General features: G+C 38.7%; 1 protein-coding gene across 1 annotated transcript in view; it reads right to left on the reverse strand.

Annotated features, from left to right (window-relative positions):
* Nucleotides 1-18,104, reverse strand: part of slc22a23b (solute carrier family 22 member 23b) — a 28,712-nt gene that overhangs the window by 8,276 nt on the left and 2,332 nt on the right. The window contains exons 2-3 of the mRNA XM_023954389.2: nt 16,413-16,516; nt 14,170-14,324 (exon numbers count right to left, since the gene is read on the reverse strand). Coding sequence (XP_023810157.1) covers nt 14,170-14,324; nt 16,413-16,516 — 259 coding nt within the window. The remainder of the gene's footprint in view (nt 1-14,169; nt 14,325-16,412; nt 16,517-18,104) is intronic.

The raw sequence follows: 18,104 nt of genomic DNA on the forward strand, positions 1-18,104 counted from the left end.
TCCAACTTAGAATTACATTTTTTACGTAGTTCATTGCATCAAATCACAAAGTTTACAGAAACTTTTTAAGTAGGTAAGTATGAAAATACATTCCAATAAAATATTAGTGTACATAGCCCGCTTTACAATATAAGCAGCAGATATGTATATTGACTAATAGATGCGGTTACACATAAGCCAAATGTATTGGGACTTAAATGAGATTAGTGAATTTACATGGTCTACATTTAGATATTTTTGTGAAGAACAAAAATGGGCAGATCATTAACATTGTAAAGGCTCTAGACCGGCTCATATTACAAAAATAAATGTTCTGCCTCTCCTGGAGGACGTTCCAGTTTGGTCACTAGGTGGAGCTATAACATTACACAAAAACAGTGCTTTAGACCACAAATGGTTACTTTAAAAAAAAGTTTCTTTAAAAAATGTACGCCTCTGAGTATATAAAAGCTCTTAATTTAGGCAGCAATGTATGTTTAGGTCGACCAAGCGTTAGCATTAGTCGTTCTATAGGAAATTACTTTATACGTTAGCATCAAGCTAGCGGACCTTAGGTTTACTGCTGTTATGCATTAGATCACCGGAAAAGGAAAGGCATAAAATGTTCAACCTCTATTTTCATGAGTCAGTAATTGATTTTTTAAGCTTGGATAGATTCAGATCAATTAGTCAATTTTATCAACCCAGCCCTACTGTTTAGTGCATGATTGATTTTTTTTTTTTACATTATACAATCAAAAATAAATGCTTACTTTTTTTTTTTTTTTTAGAGATGGTGACCTTAAAAGTTTAACCTGCAGTGAAATAAAAAAGTATTCAGAGTGACAACCCCAAAAAATTCTAGTCTGACAACTGTCCATTTAACTTAGTAATAATTATAATAAACTAATTAGTAATAGTGCATTTTATATATACAAGTTATTCTACATTTTTAACTTTTGATACTTGATCAATTTATGCTATGAAGATTTTTGAAACAGTGTTATGTCTATTTTACTCATATTATTTTTAATCATATACTTGATTTTTCTAATAAACATAATCTGCATATATTTTAGATAACTGATCTGCATTTGCCGTGTTGATTTCTAAAATAGTTATTTTTTACATAATAATTTAAGTAATTCATCTTTGTCATGTGCTTTATAGACACTTAAGGATTGTTAATTCTGTCTGATAAAAGCTAGGAACGGTAAAATGATAAATCATGTAATAAAATGGTTAGAGTATAACAGGGGTGGGATTATTTAAGTTCGCTTCCTTCCACTCCCTTTTAAGCAATATTTAATTTAATGTCAAATTATCCTAAGTTTGATACGTCACTGTATGAATGTATAACTGATGAATGTAACGTTTTTGTGTATTATTCTTATTTGATTGCTTGAAATAAACCATTTCAAATTCAGAAATTCAAAATTTTAGTAGAAGTTTAGAAAAGACACACGTCACCAAAAACCTTTAAGCACAGCAGTAGGGTTTAATAATTTGGGCGTCCTCAACCCAGTTCAATAAATGTAACTAGGTTGAAGTGATGAATTTTAAGCTGTACAAATGCCTTTTAGGGTCCAGTTCAACAGCAAAAGCTCAGCCAAAACTGGGTCATTCAACAGATTCAACAAATTTACAGCTGAAAATATGGAGGAAAAATCTAAATTCAATATGCTGCAATAGCCCCGGTTAAATCCTAAAGCACTTGAAATGCTGTGGTAAAATCTTTGTGAAGCTTTACATTCATAGGAACCCAAAAGGTCTATGAACCCGAGCAGCATCAAAGACAAAAAGGGCCTTTTGCACAATTGTTGCTGTGAAAGATGGTTCCCGGTTGAACTATCGGGTCGTATACGTTTTCATCCACATTACTATCTGAATACTATATGAAAGTTTTTTTTTTCATTTCACTAAGATGTACTGTGTTTTAAAAACGGTAAAATATTTAAGGAGAAGATAATATCCTTTGGGGGTTTTCACCCAAGAATAGCCAAGCAGATTTTTATATAATTGGTCATACAATGTGGAAACATTTCTCATCTTTATTTGGTTTAATTTGCTTTTACACTAAGCAAATTAAATAAAATATAACAAAAGCTCCACATTGGGAGGTGGTACTGCAGGTAGTGAGTTTTGAGTTTTAGAGGAAAACTAAGTGCAATAAAGAAGAAAGCTTTTCCAAGGTGAAGTTTCCCAACCTTTTCACATTTTGTGTCAGTTAGGATCCTTGCTGACAGCTTCTATGTTGGCTTATACCACACACTGTCTTTGTTTTACTTCCTCTCTTTTGGTTCACTGGATACAACATCTCTGTTCACACTGTGGTAATCTGCACCAGGGTACACGTGCATGTAAACTGAGACCCTGAAGTGGACCCCAGTTTGCTTGTTGAGTCCACACCAGAGCAGTTTGAGTTCAAACCTGCTCATTAAAGTGGAATCTCAAGCTACGGTCACACCGGGATTGTAACGCGCCTGCAGTTGGAGGAGGTTTGGTGCGAAACGTTGAAGCAGTGCAAATGTTTTCTCAGCTCTGTTCTAATATATTCTTATATGTATGAGTCCCTGATTGGTCAAACTTTGACCTGATTTAACTTGCAATGCATGTTCCAAACGCATTTAAAAATGTCCGTAGTTCTGAACAAATCAGCTCAAAATGTACATTTACATGCGTTTACATAGACTTCCATTGGAAGTGGCTGCGGTGTGACTGTAGCTTCAGAGGAAACAGACGACTGAAAAGCAAAAAAGCCCTGAGTGAAAAAGTTCTTTAAATTTCCCAAAATTAAAACGACAAATTTCTATTTGTAGTTTTTATACTTGACAGTGAAAACCTCAACTGAAAAAAAGCGGTTCCTCTGGATCAAAACTAGGCAACAATAAACACAAACAACTTCAGAAGCCTTTAAGATTAAGGAAAACAGAAGCACCTCAGTAAAAGCAATGAATCCCAAAGCAACTAAACAAAAGCCGCTCCCAGGCTCCCCAGGGAGGCGTCTGATCCCACTGACTTTAACAAACACACACTGGCAAAGAGCTTTTGTTCCAGCTGTGGGAGAATGGATCTTCTTGTGCTGATTATCTCACTGCCCCCCCCCCCTGTGTGAGCTGATCTTCCCCTGCTCCCCCCTTTTTCCTCCCCTTCCTCTGAAGTGGCTATGACTCTCTGTAAAAAGTAACCCCCCACACACACACCACTACCTCTCCCCACCCTCCTCATCCTCCTCTTCCTGCTTCTCTTAACAATCAGCTTCCCTGACTTCATATCAGACGTGAGCAGCAGCAGGCTGAATAAAAATGAAAATAAAATAAAGTGAAACCTAGCCGAAGAAGAGCAAGACGCAGATGATTTAATGATCACACGCATCTTTGATGACAAATTGCTGACAACTCCATCACACTCACACACAGTGTGTTGCCCTCGCTAACCTTGCCTGAAGCATGAGATCAGAGTGGAAAGACTTCTGGCTTGCTAACAGCACAGGCTCACAGACAGATCCCCAGTCTGTGCTGGCATGCTCAATGAAGCCTACAACTCCGACACGAAAACCCACTTTGATTCAACGTTGATCTATAGGACGCTCTGTAGAAAAGTAAGTGACGTGGCATTCATTATTACCCCTGAAATGCCACCTTGAAGCAGCCCCTGGTGGCTCTCAGTGATGTTTATCCTCATGTTAGTGCGAGAAAAGGATGTAGAGGGGGACGCCATGTAACATGGTGGCGCCTGTTAGCCAGAAACTCCTATAATTATCTATTTCTGTTTCCTTTTGGCTTTAAAGATTAACCAAAAATGCTCGATTTGATAAGAAATAGGGAATTGACAATGATAAGAAAAACAACAAAAACAGTTTGAAAGACAAAAGGGAGACAAACAAACTGGATTGAATTAGAGCCTGCAACGGACTGGCGACACATCCAAGGTGTACCCTTCCTTCACCCAACAGCAGCTGGGACAGGCTCCAGCTACTCTGTCATCCCAAAAGTGATTAAGCAAGTTTGGAAAATTGATTTGAAGAATTTTTTAAAAAGTAGTCTGTTATTTTCCTCCACATTACTCTCAACTAAAGCTTTACTAAACCCACACTAATGTATTGCTTTTGTCAAAAAAAGTAACCTTTAAAATAATCTTTTTTTTTTGTCATTACTTTTCTGAAATGGAAATGAAAGCGATCTTGTGTGCAGAAGACGACCTTTGGGCTGTTCCAAAGCTAAAATGTTTAGTTTGTAAAAAGTACCAGGAAGCAGAGGTGGAAACAGAAACGAATCCCACAAGTACAATGCTACAAAGTGAAAGCAAACCAGAGTTAGTATATTACTAAAGTACCATTAATTACAAGTAGCTGAAAGGGGGAAAAAAACAAGGAATTGAGAAACAGGAAAAAGTCGGGGTCATAAGGAGGAGCTGTTGGAACAAAATCAATCTCTGGTCAACTTCAAACTGTGGGTTTGTCTTCACTTGCACATGAACTCTGGTGCAGTTATTTTTCTGAGGACAAAAAATGTCTTCCAGATAAACGTAGCGTAGTAAAGAGGAGGTTAGGGTAAACTAGTTTTCTCTGTGTTTTCCCCCCATTCCATGTAAGAGCTTGTTTGGGCCTACCACCCATTCATCCATCTTCCAAACTCGCTGATTCCCTTTTCAGGGTAAGGGGGTTGCTGGAGCCTATCCTAGCTAATCCTTGGGGAGGGTCAGTCTGTCACAAGGCCACACAATCACACACAGACATTCACACTTATGAGCAATTTAGAGTCTTTAATTCACTAATCCATGAAGCATGTTTTTGACAGTGGGAGTGCCGGGAGAAAACCCACACATGCATGAGGAGAACATGAAACTCCACACAGACAGGGGACTTCTTGCTGTGAGGCGAACGTGCTAACCACCACACCACCGTGCAACCCCTGTTTGGGGCTTCACCCTCCCTAAATGACCCTCAAAGTCTTGGGTTTGCCCCTGGGTGTCATGTGTGAAGTCAAACTGAGTTCGTGGGAGCTGTTCAGGTGTGAACCAAAGGACCAAAATCCTCAGCCTCAAGCAAAAACTATAAACGTCTAAAAGCGTCCCTTGATCCTCAGGAAAAAATGTAATGTTAAGTTTATTTCAATTTTTGTATAAAGTTTTAAATTTTAACCAGAGCTTCAAGTAAGAAGAAACTTGTCTAGCTAACAAGAATAACACAAATATATTTTACTCTGTACTTGCTGCTTCATTTTTTACTAATAGCAGCGTTTGTGACAACTGCATGTGAAGCCATCTCTCCATCAGCCAGGAGGAAATCAAAGATGAAGGTTGTGCAGAAAGCTCCTAACAGCGCTCAAAAAGGGCGGCCCTCGGGCAGGTGCTACATCACGCAAAAGTGATTCATTTGCACATGAACACAACCCACATGAGAGGGAAAAACTAAAGCCGACTGCTTCAGTGGAGGTCGTTATGTGGCGTGTGCTGCAGAGAGATAAGTGAGATTTAAGCGAGCATTGCAAAAAAAAAGAGAGCACTGGAGGTAATGAAATGGTTTAGATAGGAGAAAAGGAAGAGGGCATGGATGGAATATAAGAAGACGGAGAGCTGGGAAGATGTTGCATTTATAGCAGCCGAGGCTGAGAGGAGGAGGCGCTTGGAACATACGTTCTATAGAAGTTCCTTTCATCTATAATACAGTGTGGGCTTCTTCTTGTTTTTTTTTTTTAATTACTGTATCAACCCTTTTCCTGTTTACCACTCAGGTCCATGTGCCCCTGTGGTGTTTCAGAGTTTGTTCTCAGCAGTACAGCCTGGGTTTTGTGCTGCTGCTCATTTAGCTGCAAGCTGACTTTGGGGTTAAACTTCAGGTTTTGTTTTTTTACCCTTTTAATTGAATAGATTTACATTGACTATGCATGTAAGAGCTCAGCCACAACAGCATGCAGTTAGCAATGAGGCAACATAAGCGAATCACAGTAATCTGAATTCAAGACTGATGAGCGTCCTGCATAAAACCCCATTGCATTTAAAGTTATAACTGAAAAAAGTTTAGTTATTACAACACAAGTCTGCTCATTTTTTTTTTACCATCTAAATGTGACTTAAAGGACAATGCTTCAAAATGCAGCCTTGCAAATTGAACACCTTTTTGTCTTTATTTGATTGTTTTAAAAAAAATATTTGCTTGAGGTATTTTTGTGTAATATTAAAATCTGTTTAATGAATTTAGATCAGAATAGTCAGTTGGATTTGTTTGCTTCGCATCAAATGGCAAAATTTTTATTTGGTTTTCTGGTCAGACAGGACCATATGGACCATGTGTCATACAGTAACAACAGTTGCTTGTTTCACAGAAGTAAAAAAATAAAAATGAATAAAAAGCTAGTGAGCACAGCTAATGTTTTTGCAATCCACACTATTCAAATTTTAGTGGCAAAGAAAATTTCACCAAGAAAGTTGCTGAACCGCACCAGGGTTCCCTTGCAAGTGACCGGTTTTGCGTGTTTGGGTCCAAAGAGTTTGGGGTGAACTTTTACATCTGAAAAAAATCCAAATCAATCTTAGAACCCACGTCATTGTGGATCAAATGGTCCTGAAAAACTCAATTAAAGCTAGATTGTCTGTGCTTCCTATATCTGGCCCATTTTTTCTTTTTGAACACGTCTATTGAAGCGTTCTAGAAGTAAGGATTGACCTGTCCATCACAGAGTTGGTGAGCAGTTCTAAAATTGAATATAAATAAAGCAACATTTTTAATCCTAACCAATGTAACAAAAATCGTTGGACATCCTTGTTTGAGGAACAAGGCCCTTAGTGGTCACTCTGTAAAAGGACAATCAGAAAATGACTTCATTATAGCCAATCCTCTAATAACACATTACAGAAAAATAAATAGAAACAGTTGGGAAGGAGGCAAATACTTTTAGACAGTAGTGTAAGAAAATGTCGGGCTAGCCAAAGGGACCCTCTACCGGTGAGACTCGCACGATGCAGCTGGGAATTATTTTATGACCCAAATGTTTAACTATCCAGAACCACCAAATACAGCACGCATGTCAAAAAAGTGTTAATAGTTGTAAAAGATGTCTGCATCGCCCTGCATTTAAATTGCCTGCCATTTATATTGACAAATGATGTAACATGCATATCTGCTCCATCTGTAGTAGAATAATTACTTGGACAAGGCGGCTGTTTGATGACATGGCGTTTTTCCGTGTGCACTCACAAACCCACCCTTGCATTTTTGCAGTAAAACACCATACAATAAAGAGATAATGAAGAAATAATGACCTCATTCCCTCCCTGTGATGGATGCCTGTTTGGTTTTTTAACAGTGATCTGAAGTTGGACTCCTGGGATTCCTCCGCCTGCTCGCTCAAGTGTAGCTGCAGGACTTTAGCCTCTGACATTATCGAGGAACATTTTGCAGGCTTTGCTTTGTGCTGACATGCTCTCACTGTAGGAACACACAACTCGAAAACACAACGCTGCAACACTTCATTTTTGCACTTCAAGAGCCTGCATGAAGTTCAATTTTGCACAGACAGTGTGGACTACATAAACTTTGAGTGAACAAATAAATCTGATTACATTTTCCTTTCTTTAGCCTTTATAATCTTTAAAGCTGCAAGTAACAATTATTTCAAATGGGTGATTCATTTGCTATACATTCTGAATTATTTACAATTATTTTGACTGTTTCTGGGATTTTACTTTTATTCAAACAGTTGTACTTTGAATACTGGAGTAGAAGGGATCTCACAGTTTGCATTTTGTTCAAGAGCATGTTTGTGTGCTCTTGAGAGCAAATATCTGTCCACACTTGTAAATGAACTCTGGTGCAGGTCAATTTGATGGAACGCTTTTACATTTTGTTTTTAATTTATTTTACACCAAACCTAGGATTTTTCGAGTGGATTATCCAACATCCTTTATCTAATAAGGGCAGTAATCCAACAATGAGAAATCGGACTCAAACGAGTACATTTTTTGCCCCGAAAAGCAGATACTTCCTGGCACATGTTCACCTTTATCCGATAGATTTTGTTTTACATCTGCGTTTGTGTAAACAAAAGACATGAAAGGGGAGTCACATGAGACCCCTGAGCAGTGTAACCATAGCGACCCTGGTTCCTCCTCACTGAGTACAGATGGAGATCAAAACCAACCTTTCCTTTTTTGCTGACATATCAGCATCCGCATTAGCAAAGCCAACACTACAGCTGTCATATGGTTAGGGCAAATGGGAAATGGTGTATACATTGGTCCCTGGCTCCATCCTGGTTCACCTTTCCCCATTTTGTGGATTTTTTTCAGTGCAATTTTGCAGATTTTATCTTTACTTTGAGAATTTCAAGAGAAAAGCATGAAAATCTTATTGTCTGAGAAAAGTATATAAAGTGTGTAGTTAGGAGTTTTACAGCCTTAAAATGTCTAAAATTCTACATCCTGAATTTCACCTATCACTGGTTATTTTCAGAACCTAGCCCTTGCAATAAACGAAGGATCACTTTACTAACGGCACATAGCGCTTTTCTATCTTCCTTTATGGCCCAAAGCTCACTTCAGTCACCGTCCCATGCTTACACACATTTACACATTAATGGTGGCTCAGCTGCCGATCACTGGCATCAACTTAGAACCTCAGGAGCAATGTAGGGTTCAGTGTCTTGCCCAAGGACACTTCAACACATGAGTGGGCATGCTGGAACCAAACCTGCAATCCTTCCAATCAGAGGCCGACCGCTCTGCACCGTCAAAAAAAAAAAATCTGATAATCTACTTCCACAGTTCTTTGCACACCAGAACAGGCAGTGCTGATAATTTCCCACGTTCAATTGTTTTGATTCGCTCTCACACAGCACTCTGTCTGCCAGACCACCTGAAGAAATCCTGCCGTTGACACGCTTTGACAAGAGAAAAAAAGAAGAAACAAAGAAGAAAACCATCTAACCCTGCTAGCCTTCCACTTATCATGTATTATCAAGCGCTCGACCTCCCTACTAAATCGCCTTTACCTGGATTTTTACGTTGTTGTTGTCTTGTTGTTTTTTTTGGGAGGGGGGGGGTCACTTTTAAATCATTGACTCCATTTGGTTCACTTCTGCTCTTTGGTCCAGTTTGAGCTTGAAAGCTGCAAAGCACCTCAGGACACAGAGTTGTGGTCCAAGGCCACGGCTAACTTCACTATCGACAGGATTTTGATCAATCTCTGTTTTTAACCGTGTATTTCACCGTCCGACATGGCCATCAACAGAATGTTGATTAAGCCATAGAAATCTTTAAGGGGCTGCTGTAGACCTTGGTGATGTAGAGGCGTGTCTCAGAGGAATCCACCAATCACAGGCAGATACAATCATTACAGCCCCAAAAACCAGTTTTGGACACCCTTCAGAAACGTAAACTCTGTTCTTTGGAACGTCATTTTTATTATTTTGTAAATAAGACAACCTGGCTGTAGCAATATAGGAAAATGAAATTAAACTCCTTGCATTTAACATACTGGACTATTGAACTATGTTTGACTTCCTGCTTGAACATTCAAGGTATGGATTTTTCTTTTATTGTGTAACCCTGAAACATTGAGAATCCATATTTTAAAAAAGTACGTCCATCTCTCTGCATTCACTCAAGTTAACTGCACCAAAGTCCATTTACGAGTGAAAGGTGACCAGCAGAACAACTGGTTTGATCAGTAAGTGAGTGGAAAGGATAGAAAATGTCTTGTGAACATGGTGAGACGATGCAGGAGCTTAGTATTATTGAAGTCAGAGCACTAATGGGTGTGTTGAGGTTTTTGTTCTTTGTGCTATCTTTCTCCCCACCGGCTCAGAGCTCATTTGGGGGCATTACCACCCTTAATTGAGTAGCTGTTATAGTTCATTTCTGAGAGTGTGTGAAAGCATAGAAGGTGTAAAAACCTCTAGCAGTCCCCACTTGTTAGAACAAATCCTATGGGGTTTTCCAGTGTGAAAGCAACCAAAGTGTCATCTTATAAAGTTAAAATTCTGTATAAAATATAAATACCAAGTTTAATTTAAAGTTTTTTGCATAGCTTGACCAGGGGTGCGATTTATATTCAGGAACATAAATCATAAAACATAAATCGGCTCATATATTTGTTATTTTCTCATTAACAACCACTTTCCCTTTAGCGGTTGTTCGCCACTAAAAACCACTTCACCGCATTGTAGGTGTGTGTATCAGCATTTGCTACTGACAGCAATGCAGACGAAGCACCATCCACAAAAAACATGGAGGAGAATCTGATTGTTCTCCTCCTGAACCTTATGATATTTTTCTTATTTGCTCGGAGACGCTTTTATTTTTGCCGTCTTCCGACCTAATGCAGGACAGCAAGTCGTCAAACTGGGTCACAGAGACAGAGAAGTACCGCTGACAGCACCGTCATTTAGACACAGCTCCTGGACTGTCGAAGGTAAAGATCGTTGTTTCAAAAATAGACAGAATGATCTTATGAACCCAGACATGAAGATGAGTTTGCAGATGCTTTTGTAGAGCTCTTTAAAATAAATATACCGGATCTCTCAACGTCATCCGTGTCTTCTGTACGCTGTAAACAAGACGTTCAGTCAATGCTTCTCTGTAGCAATGAGGCTAAGACGATATCTTCTCCCACACGTTACGGGAGCATCTAATTTGTGAACACATTTTTTGACAAGTGTTGAGCATTGAATTTGGCACACATCAAAAGACGCAGTGGACATGAATTTGACGCGGGAATCAAGTTCGGTGGGAACGCAGCATTACACAAGGCTTGTTCGGAAGCGTTGCACTTTTCTCTCAAAAGTGCAACTTATTATCCAGAGGACTTTATCTCTCTTTTTTTCTTCATTAATATGCATTTTTTGGCTCCCGCGACATATGTTCCGGAAAATACTATGTCTTTTTTTCTCATTCTTTTCTTGCTGACGTGATGATGAAACCTTCTTTAACCTTTTAACACTGGAGGTTTCAAAGCAAATTTTCTCCGTGACAGAATCAGCTGATTTACATTGATTGCATTAACACTTTACTACTGTAAAGTACTACTTTACCACACTTTACTACTTTACTACACTTTACTACTGTAAAGTGTTGCATATCAGTGCAAGTCTGCTTTTCTCTGCAACAGAACCTGCTGGAATTACTTTGCGTAAACAGTTGAAGATTTTCGGTTGTCGAAAGAATGTTAACACTGGAGCTAAAGCTCCTTTTACACCTGGTGTTAAGGGGTTAATATGATCTTCACCTCTTACTTAAATTTTTGCATCCTGTCACCAACTCTGACTTTTGCCTTAAGACTAGCTCACTGTTATTCCCACAAAAAAGACTAAATCTGAATCTCAGACGCCTGTGGGTGCATCTGTTTTGTTTGCTTGTCATTAGAAATCGTTCGTTTGAGATTTATGCAGGAACATCCTCCCACCGCTGAGAAAAACAAAACCATTCGCACTGCCCAGGATCAGGTCTGCCAGAGCTTCGCACAGAAAATCTGACTAATCACACACTGCAGCCTGAAAGGAAGAGGAGGCCTGTGGGGGGGAGAAAGTAAGAGGGGGGCGGTGGAGGCTGCAGAGTAGGCGAAGATAGTCCCTGGAAAAACGAAGGCGTCATCAGTACGCTTGGTTCCAAACTGATCACCCCGACTCTTCCAGTTCAAGCAAAATTTAAACACTCTGGGGTGGGGGATGCTGCAGGGAGGACCCATCTTCGCAACAAACTGGAACCAAAAACAAAGCCCTTTTTCTCTATGCAGATCTGGAAACGGTCCAGGCAGACATACCTGCTTTCACAGCCACATTCTCCAGATTTTTTGGCTGTGTGATACCAAAACCGATAAGATATAATCTTGTAAAGGGCCCCTGGGTCTGTCCCAGACACCTCATCTTGTTGCATGAATGCAGAGGTTGAGCCCCAAGCAGATAAATGCACTCCCCAACTGAGCCCAATTACATGCACAACAAAAATCCAATCTTAAACCCATTTCTTCCAATGTTTCAAGCAACCATGTAAACATGTAAAAGATGGTGGTCTTTCACCGAATTCAGCAGTTATCCAACAACAAGAAATCAGAGCAACCCATGCATTTCTTTTCAGAAACGGGGATTCTCCCGGTTTTTGGTTGCGCATAAGTAAATAAATCGCAGTAGATAGAGGAACCTGCAGGGTGTGGCGGTGCACACCCGGTTAATCTGCCATTTCTATCTTGCAAAGTAAAAAGCGGAGGAGAAGCAGAAACTTCATGCATTATTTCCAGACAAATTAGTTCTCCCAAAAGAACGTTCGTCAGCTCTTTTTTAGCAAGAACAGACAAGTGAAAGTTTTTCCATAAAAGGAAGTTTGAAACAAAATAAATGATACTATAGACTAAAACATAGAAACCGAGATTTTCTGATAATGGGATTTCCAAGGTCATCTTTTGATAAGTCCAATTTGCTTACTTTTTGTGGACATGTAAACAGGAACCATGTCCTATAGACTTATATCCACCGTAATTGGGATACAGCAACCAAGAAAAATAAGGTCACAGAAATGCACAAAAATATGCTATATATTATACCTGGAATATATATACCTGGAAAAACAATCCATTGATTAGTATTCCTAATTTAATTCGAGCAAAAATGGGTTTCAATTCCTCTCTCCTGTCAATCAAAAATCAAGACCGTCAAAAGACATGTATGCAGCTTAAGCGCTAGATTCCTATTATCGTCTTAAACTCATCAGAGTTGTCATTATTTTTACATAAATCACAAACTGTTGCTTTTACACATCAGAAGGCCAAATCTCTTCATAGCTTCAGTTGTTATGTCAGACATGCTTATGCAGCTGTTTGCACAGCGGGACTGTTTTTCCCTGCCGAACAACAGCCGTCATGTTAAATAACAAAACCAGTAATGTCAGATATAGTGTAGTCAATCTACTTCAGTCCATATGTGCATCTTTGGGGTTTAAAGTTGGCATTTACTTTTATATTTGCTGCGTTCTGCTCTCCGGGTGGCTAACCTGTCAGAACAAAATACATATTTGTATTTGTTGTGTTTGATTTAAAACATTATAAGCTGTTCAAGCTCAACAGTTTCCTTTTTGACTTGTCCTGAGGACATAGTCCCAGAAACATCACAGTTTTCGCAAATATAAAAAAAACACAAAATCAAACAGAGTATTATGGGCTTTAAATACAAACTCTTCCCAAAATAAATCCTGCTTTCTGAATCATAATTTTGAATTGTACCTGAACTTGAAGATATTTTATATTTAATGAGATGTTTACATCCTAATAGCCAGAAAGCTTAAATATTTGGTATAGAAAAGGATTGGGGCCACTCAAAAACAGAGACAAAATTCTATTTTTTTTTTTTATATTTTAGATTGCAAACGGTAAATATTAAAATAAAACCAGACAAAATCAAAAAAAACACACAAGCTTTCACATTTCTATGATAAAATAAAGTGTTTAGAGGAGCGGGAGACTCTTTGGAAAAGTAATACGACTTTTTAATGATCGGTAATAAACGGGGAATTTATAAATAAAAAACATTGCAGTGTTTTGTCATTCCACGTTATAAATTGCAATTCAAAAGAATAATTGTATAAACCTTTAATAATTGGTTAATACTGTAAACATAAAAAATTGTAAAAGCATGTACAGATGGATTTACAAATATATTTTAAAGCAGATGTCAGTCACAGATTTACTTAATTTATTTAGAAAACAATTTTGATTTCATTTCATTTTTTCCATTGTATTTTTGCTGCTGCATATTCAAATCTGTTTTGAAATTCAATGTGCTGAACCATTCTGTTTTACCGCTAACTCGCCTAATGCGCCCTATAGTTCTGCGCACCTTATATGTGACACAAGTTCAAAAATTGACCATTCATTGACCGTGCGCCTTATAATCTGGTTCAACATATAGTGAAGAAGTATGGTAAGTTACAGGATATGCAGGAAAGAAGCAAAAAGCATCAGAAAAACCTTCATCGATGTCCAAGGTTTTGCATTTATCGAGGTGATGGAATGACCTGATGATTAGCAAAACGCAACCACAGGAGAACACACGAGTGTAGGTACCTTTTGGTTGAGTGACATGCTAAATGTAAGCATTTGCGTGTGCAAATAAAGGGAAATTAACATTTTCACACGACAGAGACAGTGAGGAGCAGGAGAGCAGATAGAAAAAAAGGCGTGAGAAGCCGAGAGCTGATACTTACTGAGCACATAGAGGGAGAGAGCGAGGCCCGCCAAGCAGAAACCCTCAAAGAAGCGCAATGTGCTGAACATGGTGACATTTACAGAGAAGGCTACAGTCAGACCGAACACCAGCATGAAAAGCACCGACAGGATCAACACCGGGTGTCGACCGAACCTTAGAGACAACGAGAGAGAGAAAAACAAAGATGCAGCAGAGGGTTTTTTTCAGAAGCTGAGCGAGAAACTTTCTGGTAGGAAGTGAAGGAGATTGTTGCTTTTGGACTCTGTAGACTTCCTTGTTTCACGGGGTCAGTGGGTCAGGTCGGGCCTGCATATTTCTACACATTGTCTCTAGTGTGTACTAATCCTGCACACAATGTAAAAAGTTTTTTTTTTTTCCCATGATGCAGCAGAGGTGGCCAACATGGCTACAAGGCACGACCACAATGAGTTCATTTACAAAGGTCAGGTGTGTCTCCGGGTCACTCACATGAGCAGGTTTTCGTGGAATGACTTAATTCTTATGCAACTCTTTCAGTGAAACTGCTGCCAGTAAAGTATGTGAAGCTTATGCAAATGAAAGACAGGAGGTGGGGGGCCTAATTTCTGGAGCCAAATCTAAGAACTCAGTTGGTGGTCTGCTGCTCCATTGGTCTGGACCACAAGTGTCAAACTCCAGATCCTCCAGGTGTGTTAGCAATAAATGGCAGAAAAATAATAAGAAATAAGCAGGATAGAGTTTGAACTCTCAAGTTTGATCCTCTCGGTCTAGGCTGAAACATCTGTTATCTGGAAGGTTTTATCTTGTCTTGAGTCAATAAATCCTCTCACTTCCATTGCATTCATACCTGTAATTTAAAGCTGTTAAATATTTTATCCTGAACAAATGACTTTGAGAGCTTTACACCCTTTTTGAACAATGAAAAGGTACAAAAGTTTCATTTTTGTGTAATTATTTATAGTAACCACCAGAGAAAAGCTCAAAACTCAAGTTAAATCTTAAGTTTGTTCAAAAAGTTTATTCAAAATTTCAAGCTAAGGCTATAATTTCATTCTGCTTACATTCCATTTCAATAATAAATAAGAAAAATATGACATTTTTGCTTAACTATCTCGAAAGATTGCTTTGTAATCTTAATTACAAGCAAAAAAGTTTGTTGTTTTTCAAAAAACGTTAGCTACACTACGTTAACGTGGTCAACCTCTGGCTATGTCCAAATTCCTTTACTTCTGATGACACAGTGCAATTACTATATAGCGCGTTCGCCGTTTTGTAAAGTACAGCTGGACAGTTCCAAAATCGAGTCCCCTTGAAATGTCACAGAAGTCTCTGTGAAAAACATTGATGCTCACTAGACTGGCGAATATAGACCATAATCCATTGCATAAATCCGCTGTTTAATACAATATTAATAGTGAGCATGACGAATTGCTTTTAAAATCCACACTGCATAGTCCTTTTATAGTCATTATATTGTTTTTTTGGTAGTTAGGAAGTGGAGCGAGAATTTGGACATAACCTGTGACTCTTTTTCAAGTGTTGCGTTTTGTATTATTTCTTTCTCTGCTTTTATAAAAATCACAGATTTGTATGTTGCATTTGCGCAATTTACAATTTTAAACCTAGAACGTTTCCCTCTTGTTTTTAGAAGTTGCTCTTTTGTTAATAATAGTCACTTAGCAAAAATGTTAACCTATGTGATGTTGAAACAATAAAATAATTCAGGGTCAGAAATAGGGTCAGTAAATTTACCAGATTATATAAAATTAAGACCCACCAAAGAAATTTATCTTGCACAAAATTTGTTGGGATTTCTTTTTTTCAAAATTATACAAAACATTTTTATTTTTACATGACAAAACACTTGAAAATGGATTTTACATTTTAGGAAACTGTAGGAAACTAATTCAAAAAGTCATTTCTATATTCAGTCCTATTACTGAAACCCTTTAACCCTTTAGGACCGGAGAGTGTTTACATTCTTTTGACATTTGTAACTCTTTAATCCCTTATGCAATCAATGTAAATCAGTGGATTCTGTCACAGAGAAAAGCAGCTTTTTGCGGGGTCAGAATCCACTGATTTACGTTAATCGCATAAACGGCTGACGCGTCACGGTGGGTCACAAAAGTGTGTTTTATTTAAGTGTTGCCAGCAACATCTCAGTGCAATTAAAGGGTTATTGCAATGGCTTTACTGAATCATCTTATGACAGTTGTGTAGTTTTTTGCTTCACTAAAAAAGGAAGAGGAGGCAACGTACCAGTCAGCCATGACACCCATCACCAGGTAGCCAAAAATAGAGCCAACGAGCAGGGAGAACTTGGCAATATGAACCTTCCAAGCCGAGTCACAGACCAGATTCCACTAAAAACAAAACAGAATGAAAAGGTCTGTCAGTCACATGTTTAGAGAAAATTGCCTCAAAAAACATCAGACACACAAATTCTCTTTCAAAAATCTGTCAAATTTGTTTTTGTATGTGTACTGAAACCTACACAGTAATGTGGATGAGTGTCATTGAATGGAAGTGACAGAAAGAGAAAAAGAGTGACTATACGAGTGAGTCTACTCTAACAGCAATCAATAGTTTTTCCTCTGCACGCAGGGGTCAGTGAACACACCGCTGCAGCGCTCAGCATCTGAAACACAGCCAAGGACACACGTGTGGAAGCACAGAGTGTTCTGCATCCCATGCACAACTCATTGAAATGTATCCCATGCAGCTGCCCTGGTGTTCAGATGGAAGTAGCCCTGCTGGACCCCCTGCCTGCATGATTACTAACTGATTATTATTATGATTTTGAAATCAACCATGCTGCACAAGAGCAGAACGATCATGAGTTCAGGCTCTGTTTGTCCATGTCCAAAAAATTGCCCACTATGCATATGGAGGGACTTGAACGCACCATGAGCTGGCTCTCTAAAGAAGGTCACTTCAGTTTAATGAACTGAATGCTCCCTAAAACGAATAGTACTTGAACTTGAAACTAAATTTTCCAACTTTATAACCTCCACAAAAGGTTGAAAAATATAAACCTGAAACATTTGAAGCATGCTGCAATAATTGCAGCATCAACAAAAAAAAAAAAAAACGGTCAACTTCTAATGAAAAATCGATGTAAACGCACAAATATGCACAATTCGAGCTTCCGCATTGAAAACTTTCGCATTCATGCGTCGTTATGCAAGTTTTTCCATCCTTTTTCCAGCTATACGAACAAAACATGGGACACGCGTTGAAAGTTAAACCATTTGAACTTTGACCAATCAGGAAGTCAGATTTGGTAGTGATGTATGGATGAAGTCCTGGAAGTGCCAAATGTTTGTATAATCTGATCATGGAGGACAAACTAAAAATTGCGGTTATGGCGCAAAGTCTTTCAGAAAAAAGCTGTTAAAGAAAAAGCCAGGAGCAAGATTCCCGAGATTTGCACCGCTTCGACATTTTGCACCCAGCCTCCTCCAACTGTAGGTCTGTGTGTTAGCACCAGGTAGCAACTGTCATTGTGCGTTCAAGAACCCGTGTTCAAGCCAGGTCTGAACATAGAATTACAGTTGATGAACCTCATGAAATGCACCTTAAAACTGATCAAATGCAATATTTCTCTGGAAGGAAACACAGTTTTTGTAGTTCATGAAACCAAAACAGACCCTGCTGAGAATATTTAGTACAAAGTGATGCAGCTTACTTTTTCCAATGCAGACAATTGGATTGATGGCAGTCTGTTTGATTTGATCTCAGTGATAGTTTGGGGATTCTCTTTTGTTTTTTACACTTTAGGTGTAGTTTATAATGTGAGTTTGAAGAAAATGAGTGCTAACTGCCCCCCCCCCCCCCCCCCCACATGAGAAAATACCCCAAACCCCCATCCAACCGGATCTGATTATTATTCAGTCCTTCGTGCACTCGTGCAGTTTGTTACTGATCAAAGTTGGCTCGACACGCTTTTGA

The sequence above is a fragment of the Oryzias latipes genome, chromosome 4 (genome assembly GCF_053564925.1).
Source record: "Oryzias latipes strain Hd-rR chromosome 4, Olatipes_Hd-rR_3.1".
NCBI lineage: Eukaryota > Metazoa > Chordata > Actinopteri > Beloniformes > Adrianichthyidae > Oryzias > Oryzias latipes.